Below are 27,588 nucleotides of genomic sequence, written 5' to 3' on the forward strand. Positions count from 1 at the left end.
TTCTCTCAGTCTATGATTTAAATGAGACAGTCCTTTGAGAAACTATATATGGTATTTAACCCTTTACCGGTTACGTAGCCATGTCAGTTATAATATTCAACTCTATTGACAGTTATTCAAGTTCAAATTTAAACAAATAATTTATTATGGCCTGCAGCAAGGGGTAAGTTAAACATACATATTTGAGGTATCTATAAGAACTTGTTACAACATTTCTTCTACAGATGTAGTGCATAATTGTTTTCCATCGTATTTTCTCGGAAATGTTCGTATGTGTCATGCTACTTCAGTCAACGTCAGTACTTTTTGTACCGAGACTGACTGAAATAGCAAGACACGTTCGTATGTTTCCGTGAAAAAACGATGGAAAATAATTATGCTGTAACAAAAACAAACTGTACATCTATTGTCCCTTGGTCAACGAGATTTAAACAACACAAAGTTGATCCACCCAAGAAAATTTAATGTTTAATAAATTTAGTAACGCAGTATATTGTAAAGTATTGATAATAAATATAATAATATAACAATCACCAGCCTATGGTGGTTTTCAAGCAATTAATTTTTGGACTTGAGTCATATTTTTGACGAACATTGACTTGCCACCGCTTTTATACTTTGTAAAAATAATAATTGTCAGAAAAATGGCAAAATAAAAATTTTAATACAGCTTATGTAAAGGTTAGTGCTTAAAATCGTATGTTTCATGTTTAGTACAAACCGTTTTTATTATGCGTGCGACGGCGCGGTGATGCCAGACTTGTATTTTAAGAGTAGCGGGTTTTTTAATTTGCTTTTTATTGGGTTGCCATAATAACATACAAATAAATTGAAAAAAAAAACGAAAACGTGAAGTGATATAAATTGAAACATGTACATTTTTACTGTACATCTAGTTTAATGCAAATTAAGGAACCAGCTACTTTTTTGGATATTAATTTTATAAAAGATAATATGTTCTAAGTTGTATGTAATCAATTCTACTATTTCACATGAGGCGCGTGGGGTAACATAAAAAAATTGTTGGCCGTTTGCACCACCACTCCTATTGAAAATCTAACCAAAATAAAAAGTGTAAGAGCCACCCCACACTAGCGTCTTCCGAGCGTCGGCGTCTAGCCAACTCGTCGGCGCAACTGCGCGGCGACGCCATTTTCCATAGCGCTGACTAGACGCCGACGCTCATAAGACTAGAGTGGAATGGCTCTAAAGCCCCCTCCACAATCGTGCGCGAAGCCGCGAACGCGAGTGTGGAATCGATTTTCGCAAACAGCGAAATCGGATCCACACACGCGTTCGCGGCTTCGCGCCGCGATTCACGCACATAGTCTGGAGGGGGCTTAACAAGGCACAATTCCCACAATTTAGGGGTTGTGCACAAATCAAACGTACGCATTTATTTTTTATATTCACAAGAAACAAAAAAGTAACTATCAATTTTACTGTCGAAAGCAGCTTTTATAATTTCGAAAAGTCTTATAGTTGAATTTCGCAATAATTTCTAATGATTAACGTAGTCACAAGTTTATGAAGAACCTACTAGCATCCTAAAGATAAATCGAGATCATTTTAAAGTTTGACAACTTCAATCTGTCTTTTAGAAGACCTCAATTCCCTGTATCAATACTGTTATAGATCACAAATGGTGGTGCTTAATATCTTGCTGCCTTAAAGCTGTAACAGACGAGCGGACCGGACTGCGACCTTAATCCGGTCCGAGGCCTGTTCGATCGAGTGGAATGTGGTCCGCTGTATGTCCGTTAAAGACGCAGCTATAAGTGAGAGCGAGAAATAGATATGCTGACCGGACCAAGGTCGCAGTCCGGTACGCCCGTCTATTACAGCTTTTATACTTGTCTTTTACCCGCATTACAAAATAAGAGTTTTTATGTTACTTCACGCGTTCTTGTCACGCGTTGATATTTTTTATAGCGTCTAGAGACGTATAGAATAGGTGTTTTAAATTTTTATAAAGTCCATACTGGGTGTGTTGTGGGGACGCTTTGCACCTATTTTTAACGGAGCAAATATGATTTTACCAACATTTTGACTGCTCTAAAATTGTATAAGAAAATAGCAAATTGTTGGACAATTTATTTAATCCTGTATGGGGCTGTCCATAAATTACGTCATCGATTTTTGACACCCCCCCCCCCCCCCTTATAATCATCCAAAAATCATGCTTCAAATGACCCCATTTCCTCCTACTTCATGCTACCGTCATCCGATGTCCAGACCCCCCCCCCCCTAATTTGAAATGACGTAATTTATGAATAGCCCCTATCGGCTGTATCTTTTTAGATTTAGTAATGATCCAAAATTCAAAACACTAGGCTACAACGATTATAGTTTGCGGTCACGTACGTACGTACTGAAATATATGTGGAGTTAAAACCGAACAATTGGATTGATCAAACGTTCTTCATTAGGGTATCGGACTAAAACAACAATTAGGAAATACATGGAATACAATTTTACTTGTTCCAAAGGTACATAAAATATCGTAAAAATATGGGGCATTATCTATGAAAAGGGACCTTATTGGCGATGGCGCTTACTCCGCATGGCATTGCGCGGCATTGTATTTGTAGCGGAGCATCGTTAATAATGGCGTAAGCGCCATCGACAATAAGGTATTTTTTCATAGATAACGTCACATATACATTACAAAAGTAAGTCCGAAAGATATATATGTCAATGTTAATAACAATAAAATATAGTTTGCTCAGATCCCTGCAACACCCGGTTATTTAGAAGCGAGAGAGAGCTTGATTCTTTCTGATTATTTTCAGGTCACACGACAATTCATTTTTTGTCCCATTTTTGACGGGTCTATAATTATTATTATGAATACTGCTAATTTACTATGTGTCAAATATATTTGTGTATTAGTCACAGACGTACATTATTAAATATAAAATTATTGTTAAACGTCAGGTTGAGCAGTCTCAGCACGGTCAAAGCATTTTGAATGTCCTTGAGGCATTTTTATCATTCCAAAAGATGTAATATTTAAACAAAAATCAACCTCTACTTATATTACTAGTACGGTTCAATATTACTCTGATCTTGTGGTAGTAATTACTAATTAATGAGTTCAAGTTGACGATATTAACTTGAGTTTCATGCCCGTAACTGCCGATAAACAGTTATTTTGGTAAATTGCATCATAATTGTAATGTTTTAGCAGATTGAAGAAAACGGAGAGAGAGCGATGCTCCGTAACATGTGTGGCATTCCATGACAGAAGGGTCCTTATACTTCAGGTTCAGGAAATTCTGATAGAAACGTCCTTATCGCAGATGAAGCATAAGAACCCTTCTCTAATGGAAAGCCACATATAGGTTCACAGACTAATTCAATAAGGTAATCCACCAATCATGAGGCTGTCAACAGACATGCATTTACCCCACCATGTTTGCATTTGGTCACAGCATTTGGTAGTATGCAACTTATACTCTGTATCTTTAGGTATTTAAAAGAAAGTAAACATACAATTTGTACATTTTCGGGTAGTTATAACATTTATTGGTTAACCAAATACAAAACGGCCTGGATCAGTCGCTGATCGACCTGACTTTAACCTACATTATTTGGTCATGTAATGTTTTCATCTACCCTCAACTGGCTTAAGGAGCCATTTGAGGGTAGATTTTGTTTACTTTTATTTAAATACCTAAAGATACAGAGTAGTGACCGGTAACTGTGGTCATAAGTCATAATCCTAAATAAACATTGATGAAAGGTTGGTGCAAGCTTAAGCGACAGTTTGAAATTTGAATCAATGTGAGAATCCACCTGCTCACAGACGTGCATGTTCGACATTTATACCCATATTTGCATTTGGTCGTGTGGCCTGTCAGTCATTTAGGTGCCTGTGGTCCTGCCGAGGATGTATTGTGATTTATTTTGACTGGTGAATGTTTTGAGTCAGTGATTGGCTAGTTTGTTAATACATAAAAATAAATAGAGGATATTTCATATATTGTTGTATTATTTTTGTATCCTACATATACATCCTCCCGCGGACGCTCCGCCTGTGGAATGAGCTCCCTGCCGAGGGTTTCTCGAGAGGCTGCAGTAAGCGGTTCTTCAAAAAACCGGACAAGCGCGAGTCGGACTCGCCCACCGAGGGTTCCGTACTTTTTAGTATTTGTTGTTATAGCGGCAACAGAAATACATCATCTGTGAAAATTTCAACTGTCTAGCTATCACGGTTCGTGAGATACAGCCTGGTGACAGACGGACGGACAGCGGAGTCTTAGTAATAGGGTCCCGTTTTACCCTTTGGGTACGGAACCCTAAAAAGGTGTACTGGCAGGCATGGCTCACTCCGCGATTCCGTCGCGTCGCTACAAGTACATGCGGACCACACCAATTTTGGTGTCTAACAGTAGTAGTTGCCGCGCACAGCTACGAAACGGACGCCTGCTCGCGTTTGCGCCACCTTGCGGTCATATCTGTCGTAATAGACGCGTTTTGTTAGAGTGAACCTTCTGTACCTAGTACTATTATTTATTTTGTGGTACTGGTTTTTAAATGGCCGGAAACGTGCATGAGACACCCCTCGAGTTGCAGGGTAGGTACCAATATTAGATAGGTAATAATTATGTAATGTTATAAAGTATTGAAAAATTATTAATTCAAACATTTAATTAAAATAACCAATCTTAAAATAACATAACTTGACAACTTGTGATAAATATTATTAATTTCTATTAAAGCTAATAATATCGCATTATTGCTTGATTCAATACTATGTGCAGGTGGAAGCTCATCTGAAACAAAACAGAAAATTAATTGAAACTAAATTTTAGGTAAACTTATTACCGTAATTACCTAAAATCAAAATTATATATGTGAAAGTAACGCTGTCTGTTACCTCTTCATACATCAACCGCGGCATCAATAAGGTAAACGTACTAGTGCTTGACATTCTAATGCCCAATAGATGACACCTTGCTGTCACCTCTATTGACAATGAATTAAGTTTCAAGAGATGAGATGTACTGGGACCGCGTCAAGAACCAGTAAGTTTACCTTATAGATCAGGACTCTCCAAACCCCGGCCCGCGAAGCATTCAAATCCGGCCCGCCAACAGCGGTCCAATCCGGCCCGCAGGAGCCAGGCTCCAGGTGTTCAGCCCTAACAGCAGCAACCCCAGATACACCCACCCCCCCTCGGCGCCGACGGTGGCCCGCGCGAAAATTCTGAGGTGCAATATGGCCCCCAGGTAAAAAAGTTTGGAGACCCCTGTTATAGATGACATTTGGTATGGAGATAGTTTGAAATCAGGGAAAGGAGAAGGACATAAGGTAGTTTTTAACAATCATCATTCCGCACTAATGACAATTTGGTTAAATATAGTAAGGGAATGTGAACCATAGGGGAAGCTCAGATTATAAGTGGAAAGTATTAATGTCATGTTAAAATTTTCAATTCAAGTTATATAGTTTGGTACATATTCCACAATCTATTTTGAACCTTTATTCTGTAGGTAAGGGTTCCAAATTCAAAAACAACTGATTCTGGGTCTCAGGAGGGTATAGTTGAGATAACCTCAGTCCCGTCTCGGCCGCTCGCCATGAGTGGAGTACCGTGCCGGCACCTGTCTGTACTGCCACCAGTTCACCACTGCTGACACCGCCGCCACCACCACCGCTGCGCTTATCAAAATACCCTTGGCTAGCGTCTCCATTCTGGAATCATATACAAAAACGTATACAAAGGAACATTAGGTTAGGTATATTTTTGCATTTAGATTATTTTTACTTTTTAATTTCTACACAATGTTTAGCTCTAAGAAACATGGTTGTGAAAACTTATTTAGAATATATAGGTTGATTTAATTTAACCCTTGGGACGCCTAGTGCCATATCCGTACCAGTCCTGTCAACTGCCGGAGGGTCTTCAATTTTTGTACCCGTCAACTGCCTAGTCCCAGATCTGTACAAAGTGTCTCAACTGCCTTGTGCCTTATCAGTCACCAAATTTATTGTATTATATTTTTACAATTTTGAGATCTAAACACTTACAAATAGAGTTTTATATCATTTGCACAATATCACTTTTTTTTGATCGCGGCAGTTGACGGGTACAAAAATTGAAGACCCTCCGGCAGTTGAGGGGGATGGGACGGATCCGGCACTAGGCATCTGACGGGTACAAGTACGTTTGTCGGTTCGGCGTTCCAGGGGTTAAAGTAGCAGAACTTGGAAGTTTGACAGCTAGAGATAAAACACGCAATGCATGCTATAAATAGACTGAAACGCGTACGAAAAACCTACTAGAAGTGTGTATAAATAAATATATAATTTACAAACATATTGTAACGCTGTGCTACTTAACCCATAGAAGGCCGAAATTATTATGATGGCAAACTAGCATTGTTTCTTTCACGCTTTTTAACTTACCTACTTAGCGATACTGAATTCGAGCGTACCTATTGATCAAACATTGATGCCACGAAAAACAACGCACTGAATGTAACTTACATTGTACTATTTACAAGTCTCAAAAGTAAACTTGGATTGCTTCACTGGAGGCTATTATTAAATAAAACTAAACTAACAGTCGGAAGTCATCTTCTTATCTCCGCTTTGATTTCTATGTAAATTGTAAACACCCCGAAGAATAAGAATACGCAAATGACAGAACCACAACTAAAACACTGAAATAAAACTGAGAGCCAACCGCGAACCACGTTCATAGTATTGCCTCTCTGTCGCACTTGTAAATTCCTACGTAAGTGTGACAGGGATGCAACAAGTAGAACGTGGTACGCGGTAGGCCCTCTGAAAATTATTGCGCACATTGCGCATGGTTCCGTTCCGTTCTCCTCAAAGATTTATTATTTATCAATTATGTACAGATCCGAAGCTGCGGCTGCGAATCCCTCATATTTTAACAGGTCGGTGCACAGCAGGGAGATCCCCTTAGCCTCTTTATCTTCAGCCTAGCTATCCAGAAAGCAATCTCAAACCCCCAATCCCCAGTAAACGTCTGGTACTTAGACGACGGCACACTTGGAGCTTGGAGGCAAGCCGGAAGAAGTCCACAACGAACTCTCCTTCCACTGGAATTGAGGAATTGGGTCCCGAGGTGAAGTCGAGCAAATGTGAGTTCTACCCGTGCAGTGCAAACTCTAGTGCGTCTTTTCCTTCGTTTAGTGCCTTACTTCCCGGACTTAAAGAACTTTCCACTCAAAACTTGAAGCTACTAGGATCTCCTATTTTTCCCGAAGCTGTTCCCGAAACCTTTAAGTTTAGGGAACAACTTCTTTTCGCCAAAGAAGCTATCAGCGCATCAGGCGCTTACTTTTCGCGCCGTTCCCAGACTTACATATTTTCTCCGCACCGTACTGACCTGGCTTCACCCAGAACATACGGACTCTTTCGACCGTATTGAAAGAGTCGGCTGAGCGCTTGCTCCCCAGAACAATTGAATTTGCCTTCGGAACGGTGGTCTAGGTCTACGCCGTGCTCGGGACGTGTCTTCCGGCCTTCTTGGCGTCGGCGGCTGGGGTTTTAGAACTTGTCTCTAAAATTTTATCCTTGGATGGAGACAAGGCTTCTATACCCTATGCCGCTGATGCCCAGGCCTAGGTGGCTTCTAAACCCGGGTGCGGCCATACCCGAAAAGAAAGTGGTGCTTGTCTTCACGATCTCCCAGTCCATGCCTTGGCACTCTACTCGACAACGACTGGGCTGCGATGTATGTCAACCTCATTTGTGCATCTGCGGCTCGATGGTGGAGAGCAACGGTCATCACGTATTGAGCTGTTGTCGATGTGCCGGTAGGTTCCCACGGCACCACGCCCTAAACCAGCGGTCGGCAACCTTTTAGCAGCCAAGGGCCACATAGTAGTTAAGGAAGTTGACGCGGGCGCGGGCCGCACTTTTGTTAATATGTGTGACTTTAACAGACATTGTTGTTTGACAATATTACATACAAAATAGCCGGGAAGGCTCGCGGGCCGCAAGTGAGAGGTTCGGCGGCACGCGGGCCGCTTGTTGCCGACCGCTGCCCTAAACGATATTATCCGCAGGGCATTGTCGGGATGTTTCCCTCAACCACAGAGTCCACAACCAGAAACCTCTTTAATAGGTTCTGTGCCCTAAACACTAGTAACCGCCAGAAATACTAGATTGATGACGCCAGGCCTCAGTCGGATGGCAAAAGGCCTGACGGCTTGACACTGGCGCCATGGGAAAGAGGATGGAAAAAGGTAAGTGTTTGCTATGGGGCGCTACGTGTGTAAGCACTTTTGCCTCCTCAAACCTTTGTCGCACCGGACGGCGGGAGCAGCCGCTGAGGCAGGCGTGGCTCACTCCGCGATTTCGTCACTTTGCCACAGGTAGCTAAAAGTACATCCGTTCCACACCAATTTTGGTGGCTAGCCATAAGCCGCGCGTGGCGCTGTCGCCACCTAGCGGCCATATCTGTCCTAATCGTAACAGACGCGTTTTGTTAGAGACAGTGGGGAGACACTCCTGACTTCGGTCGAACTCGGCTCCGTTCGGCTCAGCATTGCTCCGAGCAATTATTAGGGTTGGCACCACTTGACTTCCTTTTGCTTGCACGACCACAGATAAGATAATCACTTGAATTTTGACAACCCTAAATTGCCGAAAGGGATAGTGCCATATATTAGAAAGGGATAGCATGATTCGACCCTGAACCGCTGTCAAAGTTTGGGTTTGTAGGAAGTGTCCTTTCTGTACGGTAGTACTATTATTTATTCTGTGGCTGAGGTGGCGGTCCTACAAATGACAAAAGTACTCACAAAAGCAAATTACCTGTTCGTCCCAGTAGCCGTAGACATTTCCGGTTGTTGGTGCGCAGAAGAAGCAGAAACATTCCTTTGGGAAGTGGGGCGCCGACTGCAAGAAAGGGGCCTTGACCCGCGCTCCGGGTCTTTCCTGGTGCAATGGTCCATCGCAATTCAATGCGGTAACGCAGTGAGTGTGATAGGCACCTTTGCGCCGGGGGTTGCGCGGGGAGGCCTCTTTCAGTCGTTTTGAAGTATATTACGTTCAAATTACGTTTACAATTTTAGATTTCTTTAGTTTACCAATTCATTATTTTTCATTATGTCAAAAAGTATATTGAACAAGAAGTTTATGATCATTAAGGCCGTAACACACTACCGCACCGCACCAAGGTCACGGTGCGCCGCACCCATAAGTGTGAGCGAGTAAGAAATATCTCTTTCTCCCTCTCTCTTATGGGTGCGGGGCACCAAGGTCGCGGTGCGGTGCGGTAGTGTGTTACGGCTATTACGATGAATCAAAGAAGGCCCCGTTCGCACGGCAGCTTTTTCAACGCGCGTTAAAAAAGCGTTTGAATGACACAAATGGATAACCATGTATGTATTCACACGAAGGCGGTTTTTAAGCGCGGCGCTTTTCTATCGAGCACTGTTCGATTTTCGGCGTTGAGCGTTGGCGTCAAATTGAATAGACCATACGGAAATCCGTGTATCTGTTCTCACAAGCGTTGAAAAAGCGCCGGCGCTGCTGTCAGTTGGCTGTCAAGTATCAATTTTTGGGGTCAATCGTCAAGATTATTATTAGTTTCACCTTAAAAACGTCAACTTATGCTTACAAATTCCTGAAATATTCAAGCTATATCAAAATACGTCGTAATAGCAAATAAAGTATGGCTTTGCTGAGATGCGTACGTGGCAGTACGACTCATAAGTGATTTTTAAGCGTTCATATGAACACAAATATTGGAAACGGTAAAAAAGCGCCAACGTCGGGTTATAACGCAACGATTTTTAAGCTGTCGTGCGAATGGGGCCTAAGGCCCCATTCGCACGACAGCTTCATACACGGAGTTCCGTATGCTCTATTCAATTTGACGCCAACGCTCAACGCCGAAAATCGAACAGTGCTCGATAAAAAAGCGCCGCGCTTAAAAACCGCCTTCGTGTGAATACATACATGGTTATCCATTGGTGTCATTCAAACGCTTTTTTAACGCGCGTTGAAAAAGCTGCCGTGCGAACGGGGCCTAAAGTTTGAATTGGGCTCAATAAAAAAAAATATATTACAATAATTAAAAAAAAAAGCATTAGAAATAGAAATAATAAAACCGTATTATATACATTTTCCTACTTTCTGAAATAACAATCATCGATTACATTTATTTTGCATAATCCAAGGGCCCAACGCTTTCTGTTCTCTTTCACGTCGCAGCAACTAGTATCATTTCTCTCTCCTCGCTCTTTTAAAAATGCCGTTTGCCAAAAAAGGACAACCATACTGTTGACAAGGTGGACTTCAAATCAAGTGTTGCCTTTCTTGATGCGCCCAGGCTGTGTATGTGTGCGTAAAAGCGTATATGTGTGCTCTTTTAGGGATGTGAAAAGTCGATTTTAATCATGTTATATATCGATAAACGCTACACAGCGGAACGAAATAGCGATTAATTGAAGCTTCAATATCTTCGTTAAACATACAAATAATTGAAATGCTAATGGATAATGAATATATTATAATATAATAATATAATTCAATTATTGCGGAACACCTATTTTAGGACGTATTCATGTATTTTAATTAAATATCTAAACTTTCCCTTGGTTCCCTGCTGGGGCGTGACTATAAAATTGTGATCTGATAACCACAATAAAGAATAAAAGCGTTTTTGGTAATTTTAGGTATCGTTAAGCCTTTGAAGTAAAATTAAAATTGCAAGAAATCTCGATAGTTTATCGATATGACTTTATCGACATGGCTACAGCAACGTGGGCCTCATTGTTAATCGTACACTAAACAAAAGTGGCAACAGTGACAGCTCGCTGAGACACCGTCTCTATATATTATAAGTCTATGGCATAATCACAATCTAGCAACATCACAACACTATCTGTCAACGTCAACGCTCAAACGAAACGAAAATAAATTATTTCACAAGGTGATCAAAGAACGTAATAACGAAACAAAGATGAGTATGCGCGAGGAAGATCGGCAGAAGAACAACAACTGTCCAAGCCGCGGCCTCGGCTTGGCAGCCGCGGCTCTAGGCGTTGGTGTTGGGGCTGCGCTGTACTACTTCCTCAGCAAGAAGCCAGAAAACCCAGATGGAGAAGGCTCCACCACAGGCTGGTCCTGCGAGCAACCTCATGCCTTGTGAGTTATAGCATAAGGCATATTTTACAACACACGCTTTGCTTTCGCTGTTTAGCATGATTTCGTAGTCGTTAGTAATTTGCGTTATCTAATTTTAATAGTGTTGACGTTCATTGTCTTGATGTTAATTAGTAAGTTAGATGTAATTAATAAAAATGAACAAACATGATAGTTTTGTTAATGTTAATTTCACATCTACCCTACATTTCCGCTTCTCATAGTATCTTACTAATTATGATTAAATAATGATTAAATATAGGTACTTCTTTTTTCTTCTCATTTTTTAAAAAGGTGTAATTTTTCACTTACTTGTTCTTTGCAACATTTGACATTATATTAATGATATTATGAACATATTTTACATTCCCTATGTATCTGGAAATAGTATCAATTTGTTTCATGAAAAACCTTCTTGATAACCAGATTCTTGAATTTATCTTTTCGTATACCGTCAGGTTACTCAAAGTCTGCAGGCAGTTTCTTTAGATTTCTTTTTCTCATACTTATCATACTTATGTAAAAATTGTGTTCTAGATTTATGATATATGATAAAATAATTGTAAAAAGTTTCAGTATTTTGCAGTATATCTCTTTCCCTTTTTTATTTTTACATTAATATTTGCAATAAGAGCTAAAAGAGCTTCACTAATGAATCCTAAGGGCATCACAACACAACTATTCTTATTTGGCAACTAAAATAATTGAAGGAGAAAAAGATAGTGATACTTTGGTTTCACTTTACAAATAATTATGGAACTAGGTATTTTTCTGACATTTTAACTAGAAAACTCCATTTAGACCATAAAATTATTTTATTGAACCATTATAATGGATAATTTTAAACTTAAACCTGTCAAAGAATACTTCATATAAATTGACGACCGGTCTGGCCAAGAGGGTAGTGACCCTGCCTGTGAAGCTGACGGTCCTGGGTTTGAATCTCGGTAAGGGCATTTATTTGTGTGATGAACACAAATATTTGTTCCTGAGTCATGGGTGTTTTCTATGTATATAAGTATGTATTTATCTATATAAGTATGTATATCGTCACCTAGCAACTTAGAGAATATAACCAAACGGAGTGGTCATTAACAGGCGTTCCCCTCTGTCGAAAATAGGCAGCCAATGGTCAACCACATGTATGACGTTTATCTGGCATGGCTATGTTTACGTTACGTATACATTTGATGTGCCCCTCCCCCGCAAAAAACGGCAGACTATTTTGTACCGAAAATTATAGACATGGCGTCTCCGTTTGGTTATATCCTCTTAAGCCTAGCACCATATAGTACAAGCTTTGCTTAGTTTAGGGCTAGGTTGATCTGTGTAAGATGTCCCCTAATAAAATAAAAAAATATAACTTATTTATTATTATAACACCCCATATGGATTATTTTCTTTACAAAATGATATCCTAAATAATATTTTAAATTATAGATTAAAATTATATCATTGTAAATATAAAATAACTAAATTGTAGCCGATAACATGGGAAAACCTGTATGTAGCGAAAAGCGCCTACGAACCATGAATCCGCCTAGCGGGTCCGTGGCAGATGTGGCAGTGAATGTGTTAAAGCTATCATGTTATAATATCAGGAAAAGAAAAAGGTAAATTAACTTAATTAACTTTGTCCATCTGATGATTCATATTCGCGTGTTTTACCTTTAAATATGACATAACTTCATACAAGGAAAAACAGTTAGATAAACTCTCATTTCATTGTAATGTTTCATGTCAAGTTAACTATCCACTTAACAAATAAATTAAATACAATGTGTGTATAAGTTTGACTTCACCAAAAAAAGTGTAAAATGTGACGTAAGAGGTGCTAAAAAAATAGGATATAAAACGTTAAAGAAACTGCCTGTGCATTTGGAAATATTCAGTTATTAAATGTTGTTGCATATATATTATAACGTGATATTTTCTACAATTGTCACATTCAGTTGTTTTGTTTTGTAGAAGGTCATTAAAGTCGGACCAAAAAAAGTCTGCAGCGGATTTGATAGCCCACGCAGTGCAAATGTCATTTATACGTCATAATTTCATAGAAGTTTGACGTTTAAAATAACACTTTCACTGCGTGGGCTATCAAATCCGCTGCAGACTGTTCTTGGTCTGACTATATTTTTTCATGATTCTACAAGAGTTGAACAAGCCACCATTTTATTGCGTGTTTTTTATTAATCACACAATTTTTTTTGTGTTATTTAGTATTGTAGGTATATTTTATCTCTGTACTTATACTTGGATGTACATAATATATTGACAGTTAAATTTGTATTATTAATAAAAAGCACTATCTAATTGTCGCTTAAAGTCCGTCAAGCCATTTCCGTCAGTAGAAAAAAGCGGCAAATTTAAAAAATGTAGGCGCCAAGGGTTATCGGCCCATAGAAAACTTGAATTTCGAGCCTTTTTCTACTGACATAGTTTGACTGGCTATACATTACTTTTTCGTAAAATGACCCTGTACAAAATAGCATACCTAACAGTGGCGGCGCGTCAAATATATCCATAGGCAAGCCGTAATTTGGCTTACATATTTCCTTTACAACTCTGCTCAAACGTCCAAAAACAGGCAAGCCGGTGGGAATCGGCTTTTATGGACGCGCCGCCACTAATACCTAATCACCTGTACCACCCATTTTCACCTCACCCATACTATTATCACTAGACTAGAGCACTTTCGATTCGACGACACGGACACAAGCATGGAGAACAACTGCAACAACTCCACCACTTCCTTCGAAGACTCTTACACCACCGTCTCAGAAGCTACCACCACTGACACAAGCATCCATTCCGACTCTGAGGATTCCTTCATCGATGTGATACCCAACTTAGAGGAGTCCTTCTCCTTATCCGACGACGAATGGGATGTGAGCGGGTCGTTAGATGTTCCGAGTGAAGAGAGGAGCAGTGTGTCACCGTTTAGGATGATGTTTGGGAGCTTGGGCGCGTTTTTTAGCCCTAGACCTAGTGAAAGGAGGAGGCGTGGGTCGTAAGTTTGCTTGTTTTTTTATTTTTGTTTCTTCTTTGAGTGCACGAGCCGCAATTTTTTTAAATAATTTATCTATAAGTAAGTCATAACTATAGTCTGTATCTTTAGGTATTTAAATAAAAGTAAACAAACAATTTCTAATTTTTCGGGTAGTTATATAACATTTGTTGGTTTGCCAACCAAATACAAAGCCTGGATCTGTCACTGAACGACCTGACTTTAACCTACATTATTTGATCATGTAATGTTTTCATCTACCCTCAACTGGCTTAAGGAGCCATTTGAGGGTAGATTTCGTTTACAATTATTTAAATACCTAAAGATACAGAGTATAGATAAGTAAGTTAATCAGATCTAGCATATGTTTGGCACATTTTTTATTAGTAACTAGTAATTTTGCACTTTTTAAAGACACATTTTCTAGCGAAATTATAGGAAAAGTATTTATTAGACTTGCTTCCTTTCGGAACACCTATCTTTGTTTTTACGCATAGCGACATTTACCGTAACAGTACTACAACTTCACAGCACCGAAGTCCCAATCCTAAGTAATTTTGAGAAAGCATCAGTAATAAATAGTCTAAGCTGTTCACTTTAAAAAAACTGCAAATGGATGTACAGGCAGGGGTGCGAAACTCCTGACTTCGGTCAAACTCGGCTCCGCTCGGCTCAGCATTGCTCCGAGCAATTATTAGGGTTGGCACCACTTGACTTCCTTTTGCGTGTACGACCACAGATAAGATAACCACTTGATTTTTGACAACCCTAAATAGCCGAAAGGGATAGTGCCATATATTAGAAAGGGACAGCATGATTCGACCCTGAACCGCTGTCAAACTTCGGTTTTGTAGGAAGTTTCCTTTCTGTACGGTAGTACAATAATAATAATAAATAATTATTAATAAGTAATAATTATTCTGTGGTACAGGTTAGCCGTTTGGCACACGCATACTAGAGGTCAAAAAATTTTTTTGACCCGCAGTCCCTAAAAAAATTTCCCTTAAGTGGCCCACTGATTAACAGTCCGCCGGACGGTATCGGCCTGTCAGTTGTTCGGAACTGTCAAAATTTTGTTCTAACTGACAGGCCGATACCGTCCGGCGGACTGTTAATCTGTGGGCCCCTTTAGGAGGGGAGTGCTGAGTCATTGTTTTTTTTGTATGAGAAAAAAAAAATCAGAAACCTATCGTGTGTGGTATCATATGAAAGGGCTTTTTGGCGGTTCTAAAAATATACCACATCATTACATTTCAGCCATTTTTTTTTATTATAACATTTATTTAGTTTATACATAATTTTAATAATAGTTTGTATAAGTTTTGTTATTGAATAAATTAGTTTAACAAAAATAATTTTTAAACCTAATTTATATACCAAGTTTGGGCTCCTCCAGATACGATATGGCTGATTTATTTTTGTACAATATACCGCAAATGATACGTGATATCCTCATATCTAACCCTAATAAAGCAATTTTGAAAATAATTTCATTAAGTATTTTTTTTAATTTTTCCCTTTTACTAAGGGATACAGTCCTACTTCAGTACCTATTTTACGAGACTTAATGGAACTGTACTGCAGATATGGTGTATATTACTCATAAAATGATACGTAATATCCATATATCCAACGGGGAATACCTCTTGTATAGTTTTGTATGAAAAACTAAACAAACTATACCAACTGATGAAAAGGCGCAGTAAAAGGGTTAAAGAGGTATTTCCCGTTGGATATATGGATATTACGTATCATTTTATGATTCATAATGACCGTATCTGCAGTACAGTTCCATAAGTCTCGTAAAATAGGTACTGAAGTAGTACTGTGTCACTATGTAATATTGAAAAATTAAAAAAAACTAAATGAAATAATTTTTTAAAATTGCTTTATTAGGGTTAGATATGAGGATATCACGTATCATTTGTGGTATATTGTACAAAAAAAAAATCAGCTATATCGTATCTGGAGGAGCCCAAACAAGGTATGTTTTGAAAATTATTTTTGTTTAATTAAAAAAAATGGCTTAAATGTAATGATGTGGTATATTTTTAGAATCGCCTCAAAAAGCCCTTTCATATAACACCACACACGATAGGTTTCTAAAAAAAAAAAAAAATTTTCTCATACAAAAAATAAAATGACTCGGCACTCCCCTCCTAAGGGAAATTTTTTTAGGAACTGCGAGTCAAAAATTTTGTTTTGACCTCTAGTATAGGTACGTGTGCCAAATGGCTAACCTCTACATCGATTTGCAGTTTGTCTATGAAATTCGGGTCTTACGGCTGCCGCTAAACCCGCTACCCCCGCAATACAGCAAAAAACCGGGCAAGTGCGAGTCGGACTCGCGCACGAAGGGTTCCGTACCATAATGCAAAAAAACAAAAACAAAAAAAAAAGCAAAAAAAAAACGGTCACCCATCCAAGTACTGACCACTCCCGACGTTGCTTAACTTTGGTCAAAAATCACGTTTGTTGTATGGGAGCCCCATTTAAATCTTTATTTTATTCTGTTTTTAGTATTGATAATAGCGGCAACAGAAATACATCATCTGTGAAAATTTCAACTGTCTAGCTATCACGGTTCGTGAGATACAGCCTGGTGACAGACGGACGGACGGACGGACGGACGGACGGACGGACGGACGGACGGACGGACAGCGAAGTCTTAGTAATAGGGTCCCGTTTTACCCTTTGGGTACGGAACCCTAAAAACACCGGACAAGTGCGAGTCGGACTTTTTAGTATTAGGTGTTGTAGCGGCAACAGAAATACATCATCTGTGAAAATTTCAACTGTCTAGCTCTCACGGTTCATGAGATACAGCCTGGTGACTGACCGACAGACGGACAGTGGAGTCTTATTAATAGGGTCCCGTTTTTACCCTTTGGGTACGGAACCCTAAAAAGTAGTAAAAAATTCAGTCAGTCAGAAATTCTAAAGAAAGTTTTTTTAACAACTCTATTGTATCTATGCTTATATTATTTACAGATCACAAGAGGAGCGAGACATATTGCGCGCGCAGGCGTTGTAAGCATTTTAGTTTTAGTTAGACTGTTAGTTTTAGTATTGAATGGTAGGGATAGTTTAGATCTTGGGTCATTCCCGTTTAAAATAGGGTGTCTAATGCATAAGTGCATACCCACTTACATACCGATTGCTATGGAGTAAGGGTAAAGGTTGAAAATTTAAAGAATGTAATTATCAGGCAATACCGATATCGGACTTGAAACGCCCTGTGAAAGGGTCGGTGAAGGTTGGACCATCCGTTGACCGGCCCTCGTTCGTAAGTGCCCGGAGGCCGTGTGGATCTAAATAAAGTTAGACCAAGATATGTCTGCAACGGTTTTGATAGCACACCCAGTGCAAGTGTTATTTAAAACGTCAAACGTTTATGACGTATTAAATAACACCTGACGCTATCAAAATCGTTGCAGACTTGTCTTGGTCTAACCCTAACCGCTTTAGCAGGGTTGTTATCTTAGTAACCCTGCAACTGCATACAAATATGATTGTAGGGGTGCTAAGTTAATAGTTTTGCTGTCGGTACTCTGTATGGACTGTATGAAGTATTAAACTAAATGTTGCATGAACATAGGTACTTAATAAAACCTAGTTACTATACGAATAAAATAGTTGAATTCTTGGTGTTGGCACGTGCAGAATTAGTAAAGAGAATTATTTACTAATAAAGAAATAATATTTTTAATATTTATATGGGCCTTAAGATGTGTCTATTACGGATTTTATTTATTTCAGGTCGGAAGAAGAACAGATAAAGTTCCTAAACGCTCAGAAATTGTAAGACTGTGTCATTTGCATTGCATGTTATGTTAATTCAACTACCTACGTAATATGACTAAGTTCAATTGTTTTGTAATTATAATTAGATGCCTTAGAGCATTTAGAAACTGGAGACGCCTTATCTGTCCTTTTCTGTACAAAACAGTCTGCCGATTTTTGCGGGGGAGGGGCACGTCAAATGTATGGCTATTTGTACGAGATTTGTACGTAAAGTACAAATAGCCATGTCAGATAAACGTCAGTCCATACAAAATTTTGCACAATAGGGAATATTAGGCAAAGCTCTGCGTAGGTGGCACCTTTGTGGCACATACAGTAAACAAACCACATTGACACATGGCCTACCGCGAAACAAGAAAATCGAAATTTCGTTATCTAATCTCTCTATCACTCTTGCATATTCGAGCGATAAAGAGGCAGATAACTAAATTTCGATTTTCGCGTTTACCGGTAGGCCCTTGTTAACAAACCGCCTTGATGCATTAATGTCATATTTTATTGTCTGTGAAAACTTGTCAAAAAACAGTTTAAGGCACCGTATGTATAATTTAGTCTATGAATTTACTGAGTCGGTAGTGCTGCACTCTGGCGGCAGAACATTGCAGTAATATCCCCTATTGTGCCAGGTTTTCGGCAGAGCGGTTAGCTTTTAAAGGCGACTCCAGTTATTAAATGCTCTAAGTTAGATGCTCATTAAATTATGCGTACAGCATCGTCATAGTTACTCGTAGTTCCCATTAGTTATACTGAGTTATACAAAGTTTTTTTTATACAAATGGGGCAGTGAGAGAAAATCAGAATAAAGTATTTAAGAGATAAAAAACAAAAAGCAGGTAAAATCTGTGATAAAACACGGATACAATTTTATCTTAAAATATATCTGCGGAAGAAAAACTATTAAGCTGGTAGGTAATTCGCATTCCACGGGGTGTCCCGTACCATGATGTATGAATTATAGTTCGTGTGTTGGATGTTTTCACGTGTGTATATGGGACAACGGTAGACATTTCATGGAATGACCTCTATTGTATATATTTTTAAGTGGTTACATATCAGAATACCGAAAACTGATTTACCTAATGTTGAATCACCTATGCTTGATTCACCTATTTTTAAATTACCTATCGATTATTTTACCTAAACATTGACTGACCTAAGTTTATAATACCTAAGCTCAAATAACCTAATGGACGAAACACCTAATGCACGATATACCTAATGCACGTTTTACCTACTGCACGTTTCACCTAAAGCTATTATACCTAATGCACGAGTCACCTATAGCTGATATACCTAATGGACGATACACCTAAAGCTGATATACCTAATGAACGATGTACTTAAACTTGACTTACCTAATGGAAGAAATACCTAAAACTGTTAAACCTATCGCACGAAATACCTAAAGTTGATATACTTCCTGAACGAATTACCTAATGTCGATATGCCTAATACACGGAATACCTAAAGTTTATATACCTAGTACAAATATCATATCATTTTGCCCAATGATCAAGTGGCAACTCCACCCAATAAATCGTATGATTTCCCAACCATACAGTAGAAACTGATTGTTTGGATAACAACTTAATATTACACTTATTGAAACGCTACTATTTAGGTAGTAGAATGATTTCGTAAGTCTAATACAAAATTAGTTATCTTATCTTATCTTACCAAAAACGTAATATTTGTAAGTTAACATCATGACGATGAAATAAAAGTCGGTTTTGGCACTGTTTGGTCGCAGTGACCCTAACACGCTCCTCCTCGCTTTGCTCGTCGTCGCACCTATCTCGACTCTGGCAAATGACTAGACCTTATATTATAATAAAAAATTGTAAGCCAATTGAATGATTTGGCTAAAAAATGTATACCAAATGTATGTCCTAATAATATTCTACTAAACAATAATTATATTTTTAATTTTAGGTACATATTTCGTTCATTAAGTGCATCGACCTCAGGTATTTCGTGCATTAGGCGTATCGAATTTAGGTATTTCGTTCATTAGGTATGTTAACTTTAGGTAATTCGATCATTAGGTATATCGACTTTAGGTAATTCGTGCAGTAGGTATGTTAACTTAAGGCAATTCGATTATTAGGTATTTTGTGCATTAGGTATATCAACATTAGGTGTTTCGTGTATTAGGTATATTAGCTTTAGGTATTTCGAGTATTAGGTGTTTCAACTTTAGGAAAATCGAGCATAGGTATTCTGAGCTTAGGTAAACCAATTGTAGGTGAAACGTGCAATAGGTAATTCGTTCATTAGGTGTTATGAGCTTAGGTTAATTGATCATTACGCATTTAAAAAAATAGGTGAAACGAGCATAGGTGATTCAACATTAGGTAAATCGATTTTCGGTATTCTGATATGTAACCTTTTAAGTTTCTGATTTTCTCTCTAATTTAGTTTTACTTACGCAAATGGTATTGAATTTGTTTGAATTTTAATGAATCGAATGGTTTTTTTTTACTATCATATACCTACATAATATAGATACCTAATACTTATAATTTATATCCCTAAATTCCAAACCTACCTAATCTGCATGGACTCACTTCACCATACAAACATTCATAAATCAGATATGTGATTGTACCTATGTTATGTTTATGTATAATATAACACGGACACGAGTCGTATTTAGACTTAAAACGGTGTGTTTTGTGAACAGAATTTATGAGTAACCATTTTCATGTAGATTTTAGTGTATACAGGTGTCAGTAAGTATAGGTAGGTATTTTTTTTGCATGCTTTGCTGTTGCTTTTGCACTGAACTGAAATATTAAAACTTATATAGTGATATTTTTCTAAATGTCCAAATGGTAAATTTAATGTACTTATGGACTTATCTTTAGAACAATTGTATTGTGCTCTTAAGCATCTCAGAATCAAAGAAACGACATAACAAGATAACTCTATAAAGTTTAAGTTTTTTTGGGGATCTTTTGGCCTAGAGCAGCGGTCGGCAACCTTTTAGCAGTCAAGGGCCACATAGTAGTTAACGAAGTTGACGCGGGCCGCACTTTGTTAATATTTATGACTTTATCAGACATTGTCGTTTGTCAATATTACATACAAAATAGCCAGGGAGGCTCTCGGGCCGCAAGTGGGGGGTTGCGGGTCGCATGCGGCCCGCGGGCCGCTTGTTGCCGACCGCTGGCCTAGAGGTTCATGACTAGTCGCGTAAGCTTGCGTAAGCTAAAGACGCCCGTTCTAATCCGGCCTCCACCACTTTTTCTTTAGTAGGTATATGGCATATCTATTTCTGTTTCAATAACTTGTAGAGTCTGTGCGGAAAGAGAAGAGTCGTGGGGAGCCATTCCACGACTCTTCTGTTTCCGCACAGACTCTAAGTAATAATGTCATTGAACATTATTATTTTAATTTAGATAATACATCTTTCCTTTCATTCTGACATTTAAAGAGCACAATGCCATTGTACCAAAGATAAGATTATCTTACCATTCGGACATCTTAGAAATATAAGACTATAGCGTATTTGTCTAAGAATCAAAGATTCATTGATCCTGACAGTATAAGAGATGTGTAAAGTCAACGAAAAAAATCGTGCCTCCGAGATATCTAGAAATGATGGCGCTGTACTGCGCAGTACGTATGTACTGTCAAACGTCAATTTTTAAATCCAAAGTTACCGCATAATCAATGAATTCATTCCTATTTTTCCATGCAATTTCGCAGCTGTACGGGACCGCATAGCGCCATCTATGCAGGGTAATTTTGTTATTTTTGACTATTCTCTGATAGGTGAATATGTAGGTCATACTGAAACTATTTACCATGGGCCCAACCCCGAAATCTTGAAAAAAATTGCAGTTTCATAGAAAATATGGTCATATAATTCGCCGAAAAGTATGAAAGTCGTTTTTTTTGGCGTTTTAGTGGTTGGCCCTATAGTAAAAGTTTTTCGGTATGACCTTCATATTCTCCCCTCAGAGTATGGTTAGACACAACAAAATAACTCTGTATTAGTTTTCAATAGATGCACTAATTTGTATTACACATCTACTACAAAACAATGAATCCTTGGTCAAACAGCTGTTTCGATACTAAACCTAACTTCTACTCTCCAGCCGCGAGCGCTCGTGGTCCCTCGAGGAGTGCTCCATCTGCTTCGAGATCATGTTAAAGGACCAGGACCTGACCAGCCTTCCGTGCTCGCACAACTTCCACTCGGCCTGCCTGGCGCCCTGGCTGGCGGAGCAGCAGACTTGCCCCAACTGCCGCAAGGCTGCCGAATGAAGGTGAGTGTTGTGTAGCTGCCGACAACTGCCACTCGGCCTGCCTTAAAGTTGCTTGAAAACCTGAAAATCAACAAACAATTTGTTTATCGTACAATTAATAGATACAATAGTACCCTGAGCTTCGATGACCGCAAGAGAGCCGGAAGACCACGCACCGTTCAGACCCCAGCTCTGATAAAGGCAGTGAAGGCGAGAATTGCAAGAAACCCCGTCCGCAAGCAAAAGTTGTTGGCAATACAGATGTCTGTGAAGAGAAGCTCCCTAAAAAAGTTACCAATGAAGACCTTGGACTACACGCTTACCGCAGACGAAAAGGTCATTTGCTTAATGGACGATTAAAGACTATGAGGCTGGAGAGAAGTCGCGTGCTACTGAAGCGATACGCACAAAATGGCCACCGAAAAATACTATTTACAGATGGAAAAAATTTTACCATCGGAGAATGTTGTAACCGCCAGAATTACAGAGTATATGCAAAAAAACAGTCAAGAGGCGATTGCGGCTGTTCCGAGAGTGCAACGAGGCCATCATCCTTCTTATGTGATGATTTGGCTGGGAGTGTCACACTCAGGGCTAACACAGGTTCATTTCTGTGAAAAAGGTGTGAAAACTGGGGCCAAAGTTTACCAGGAAACCGTTCTCGAACCATGAAGCCTTTAAACCACACCCTATTTCAAAACCAGCCGTGGGTCTTTCACCTTTTGGCCGCCGGACCTAGTCCGCGACGACGCTCACTCACGCGCCACAGTAAATTTTAAGTAAACAAGTAATAAAAAGTTTAGGGATTGCAAATAGTGATATCGATATTTACATTTTATGGTAAAAATCTTCTCAATTTGGCTTTGTTCTTAACCAACTTTAATTTATATCGAAAATGCCAAAAATTTATATATTTTTTACACACGACAATGTTAAAAATAAAGGTCTTTATCATTAAAAACAACCACTAAACAATATCGATTCATGACGTAATATCACCGCACTAGGCTGTACGAGAAGTCTTGTATACAAGACAACGGCGCGCATGGACTGCCCGCAGTGCAGACCGACAAGGACTGTTTCCGCGCGGATTAAGTAATAATAGTCTCTAGGTCAACGGCGTAAGCGCTTGACGGTACGTAAACTTTATAAGCGTAAGGTTAGAGCCGCGCATCGTGTGTCGATCCAATTTTGGTACCAGAGCGCGGTACGAGTACGGGTCGTGCGATAACATCCACGACAGACGGAGTTGAGCTAGCAAAACTAAAATCGATTATAGGCCAGGTTTTGTTACTATAAAACTATAAATGGTGATATATATGCTATATACCTTTGTGCCTCGCATGCCACTCGTCGCCTTCGCCGCCTTGGTAAAGCAGTCGATAATATAAATGTACCGGAACTGCATTGGGGAAAACTACACGTGGGTTGAATTGTCAATGAGTGATATTGGAAAAGGGTGGGGATCGGAAATGTTCGGGAATGCATGTTTCACATTCGACATGTTCCTTAGATGAGTTTCTCAGTTCCCGTATTACATCCTCCCTACCATGTCAATTTTTCGTCAATTTCAAATACACCGTGTTTTTATTGAATTCCGTTAACTTCGGGGTATGGTTAAGTACGTTTAAGAAAACTAAATGGCATAGTTAATTTTGAAAAAAAAAATTTTTTTTTGCTTTTTTTTTTCAGAAAAAATAATATAAAAAAGTAATTAAATGTAGCATAAAGCGTTGTTGTAACACGGGCATTACATTTAACTCAACCAAACAATTGAAATCTGTGACATATCAATGTCAATTCGAACATCGATCGACCGAGATTTTACTTAAGTTTAGTAGCAAATGTATGAACTCATTCTAAACACTAATCAATATGTAAACCGGCCTTAAGGCAAGTGTACAAGCTTGTAGAGGCCTTATAGGAAAAAAATAAAATATTGATTATCTTCGAAATGGAGTTAATTAGAATATCGGTGTCTTTGGGAAAGTTACTTGATTTAAGCTCAGGTATGCACCCTTGAAATTAACGGAAATCAAAAAAAACACGGTGTATATAACATTCTCATAATTAGGCGACACTGACTAGTCCGAGCGTCCGCCTGTACCATTCTTGTGCGAAGCGGTCACTGCAGGGTATTACTCCGCAATACACTATCATCTCAAAATGAATAATTTGTTCTGCAAATAGACAAGGACAGATTTATTTGTCTGACTCTACTATCGACAGCTGAAAAAGCTCCCTGAACTTCAGCTATAGTTATGCCTGTCTCTTTCTCGTTTAACGTATTCTAGATACTAGTTACCACCAATTGGCATTTAACGGGTGTTTTAGTGCTCAAATAAAACCAGATTTGCGATTTGATATTTATTTTGAATATTCTCATATGTCTCATGGTGGCTGGTGGTAAGAGCGTACGAATTTCAACCCGGAGGTTGCTGGTTCGAACCCCGGCTCGTATCAATAAGTTTTTCGGAACTTATGTACGAAATATCATTTGATATTTACTAGTCGCTTTTCGGTGAAGGAAAACACCGTGAGGAAACCGGACTAATCCCAATAAGGCCTAGTTTAGCCTCTGGGTTGGAAGGTCAGATGGCAGTCGCTTTCGTAAAAACTAGTGCCTACGCCAATTCTCGAGATTAGTTGCCAAGCGGACCCCAGGCTCCCATGAGCCATGGCAAAATGCCGGGATCACGCGAGGAAGATGATATATATTCTCATATCGAGTTAACATTCCCATCCCTCGCTGTCTTGTATACAAGACAACGGCGACGAGGAACATGAAAAACGTTGAAATCGGGAGCAATTTTTTTAATGGCCTTATTATAAAATAATGGATTTATATAGCTGCTTAAAATGCAATTATTTTAAAAATCAAAGACCTAAAACATTAACACGAGTGTAAAAAAAAAATACAATTGATGTTTTTTTCACATTTACCGAGCGGTTGAATTTGTGTCTTGTATACAAGACAGCGGCGCCAGTGTATCGTTCTATCGTTGTCTTGTATACATGCCAACGGCGGTCAAAGGGTTCAACAGGACTCAGCTCCTGCACATAAGGCAAAAACAACTCAAGCCTGGTTTCGAAGGAACAAAATTGACTTTATTGCCCACGAAGACTTTCCGTCCTCCAGTCTGGACCTGAACCCGCTGGATTATGCCATATGGCAGGTTATTGAGGAGAAAGCCTGTGCTAAACCCCACACAAATCTGGACTCCCTCAAGCGGGCCATAGTTAAGACAGTGACGGAATTAGACTTGACAACCGTGCGTGCTGCTATTGATGACTGGCCTCGTCGTTTGAAGGCCTGTGTCAAGGCCAGAGGAGGCCATTTTGAATGATATTCTCAAATGTAAATCCTGATTTTATATACTTCATTTTAGTATATTCTACTTCTAGTTTATTCTACTTTCGTTAGTATATTTTATGTAGTTAAAGATTATTACAGTAACAGAACTTAGTAACCAACACCAAGAGTCCTGTTATTTTTTTAACATTTTTTATTTATTTCAGCTATTACCTCGCGTTTTCTCATCGTGTCACGAGGCGAGCGTGAGACGGGTCTCCGCGCCGAACACCGCATCTGCCAGGTTGGTGAACCTCTGAAGATACGTCCAAGACAAGTCAAAATAATAATCATGAACCAACACTTCAAGCGTCTAAAAACTTCACTGTAACAGTCTAAGGGCTCATTTAAGGCGTGACAGACGAGTCAATTTTTCGCCAATCTGATTAAATTGTCCGATCGAATCAAGCCGTTAATTTCTGATCAAATCGGTCGATTTGATCACCTCGTCTGGACTCCACTTTAGGCGGTGCGAGAACTCGCATTCAAGTTTCATTATATTGCGTTATTTGATCGGTCGGCTGAATTGTTGTTACCTCAATGGCCCGCAATGTAACTAAAATCGCATGCGAGTTCGCGCGCCGTCTAAATGAGCCCTAAAAACTTGAGTACAGTAGACAAATTAAAATAAATCCTACAAAATCTGACCAATTGATAAAAATCGAGACAAAATGTTCAGTGGTTAAGCACAACTTTCAATGGGGCAAGTTTAAGCAGACTTTCATTTGTGTCGTTTAACTTCAAACTCGGGTAACCTATTAGTAATAGGCTATTACCTTTTCATAGTACCAATATCGCATAGTTTGACAGATGGATTTACCCGAGTTTAAAGTTAAGTGGCCCATTTGTAGATTAAAAGCCACGGTTAGATGCGCTTGTTTGAACTGCGATATAGTTTTTCGTATAATAGCAACTAATGTTTTAGAAGTTTTTTTCTAATCGGCATCAATAAATAGTTATTTCATTAGCTCGAAGAAAATAGTATCTAAGTTTTTTTTTCTTCAGATGTCAGCCAATCGATGACATAAGATTACCGCCTCTTATAGTTCTGATTAATGTATTGTATCATAATTGGTGATTTTCCTGTTAATATTAACTATGACAGTCCTGATAATAGTACTATAGACGCAATTGATGTTCTTAATAATGTCTTCTAAAATCTAGTCATCGACTGTGAAGTTGACTGTTTTTAAAATAACAAGGAATACTCGCCACTAAAATACCATATCTTATGTAAAAATTGTATATATTTAAATCTTTTCGACTTTATATTTCGAGAAGAAATGAAAACTGCCATTAATAATACCATAATGGCACTTTTTGTAAAAATAGATGAGACCGGAATATGCTTTATATTTAATTGTGTTATTTTTTTTTGCGTTAATAGAATAGTAGTAAGGTAATAAGTCTTGTTGAGCAATGAATTTTATTACTAATAATTATGTGGTTTGATTATCATGAGGGAATGAGTTAAGCCCCCTTCAGACTCGCGTTCGCGGCTTCGCGCACGAGTGTGGAGCGGGCTTTACGCAACTAAGTAGAAGTGAGTTTTCATTACAGACACATAATTTCACATATCATATAACTTTATTTCATATATTATTTTATATAGGTGCCCAAATAATTGCAACAGTGGGAAAACACACTAAAATGCCCTATAAAGTTTTCTGTATTCGTGGCAAACTGACAACATGGCAATTTTTTTTAGTTTCTTATAAATTACATATTCCGGTTCTTTTTCGGGAAAGGTGTGTTTAAACTCATCTCTCATGTTAAATGAACAGCTTAATAATGTTATTTACCATTTAGTGATAATATTTGTGGATCAAATAAAATGTTATAAGATTTTACTCTTCAATAAATTTTAGTAATTTTAGATAGAGTGTCGCACCAAATTATGAAATTGTATTCTAGGCTTATGCACAAACGCTTAACTTTAAGGTTCAATTTGCTGTGGTAACATTGTTCATTCGTAACCAGTAAAAAAAAAGGCCTTTGTCGAGAGACAAACGGATCTACAGAAAGTGGCCAAGGCC

At 38.7% G+C, this 27,588-nt stretch overlaps 1 protein-coding gene and 1 long non-coding RNA gene across 3 annotated transcripts; one reads left to right on the plus strand and one right to left on the minus strand.

The window, feature by feature from the left end:
• Nucleotides 1-4,635: 4,635 nt before the first annotated feature.
• Nucleotides 4,636-7,128, minus strand: LOC134803153 (uncharacterized). Its single transcript, XR_010145947.1, has 4 exons — nucleotides 6,705-7,128; nucleotides 6,415-6,671; nucleotides 5,561-5,700; nucleotides 4,636-4,778 (listed from the first exon to the last, which is right to left on the minus strand). It is a non-coding gene; the product is annotated as an uncharacterized LOC134803153 (long non-coding RNA).
• A 3,721-nt stretch (nucleotides 7,129-10,849) lies between these two features.
• On the plus strand, nucleotides 10,850-27,524 carry LOC134803523 (E3 ubiquitin-protein ligase RLIM-like). Of its 2 annotated transcripts, XM_063776322.1 has the most exons (6): nucleotides 10,850-11,139; nucleotides 13,856-14,143; nucleotides 17,135-17,173; nucleotides 17,903-17,944; nucleotides 22,051-22,221; nucleotides 25,720-27,524. In XM_063776322.1, the coding sequence occupies exons 1-5, from the start codon at nucleotides 10,955-10,957 to the stop codon at nucleotides 22,217-22,219; spliced, it is 723 nt and encodes a 240-aa protein (XP_063632392.1). In that variant the 5' UTR covers nucleotides 10,850-10,954; the 3' UTR covers nucleotides 22,220-22,221; nucleotides 25,720-27,524. The 2 variants fall into 2 exon arrangements, with proteins under 2 accessions (XP_063632392.1, XP_063632391.1); XM_063776321.1 differs by lacking the exon at nucleotides 13,856-14,143 and having other exon boundaries at nucleotides 10,852-11,139.
• The last annotated feature ends 64 nt before the right edge of the window (nucleotides 27,525-27,588 follow it).

The sequence above is a fragment of the Cydia splendana genome, chromosome 26 (assembly GCF_910591565.1).
Source record: "Cydia splendana chromosome 26, ilCydSple1.2, whole genome shotgun sequence".
Classification (NCBI taxonomy): domain Eukaryota; kingdom Metazoa; phylum Arthropoda; class Insecta; order Lepidoptera; family Tortricidae; genus Cydia; species Cydia splendana.

Bases quoted from the DNA above. Each gene is read 5' to 3' on its own strand.
- LOC134803523 (XM_063776322.1), top strand. From the start codon at position 10,955: ATGAGTATGCGCGAGGAAGATCGGCAGAAGAACAACAACTGTCCAAGC. The intron at 11,140-13,855 runs GTGAGTTATAGC...CACGGACACAAG, and splicing joins TGCGAGCAACCTCATGCCTT to CATGGAGAACAACTGCAACA. The intron at 17,174-17,902 runs GTAAGCATTTTA...TATTTATTTCAG, and splicing joins ATATTGCGCGCGCAGGCGTT to GTCGGAAGAAGAACAGATAA.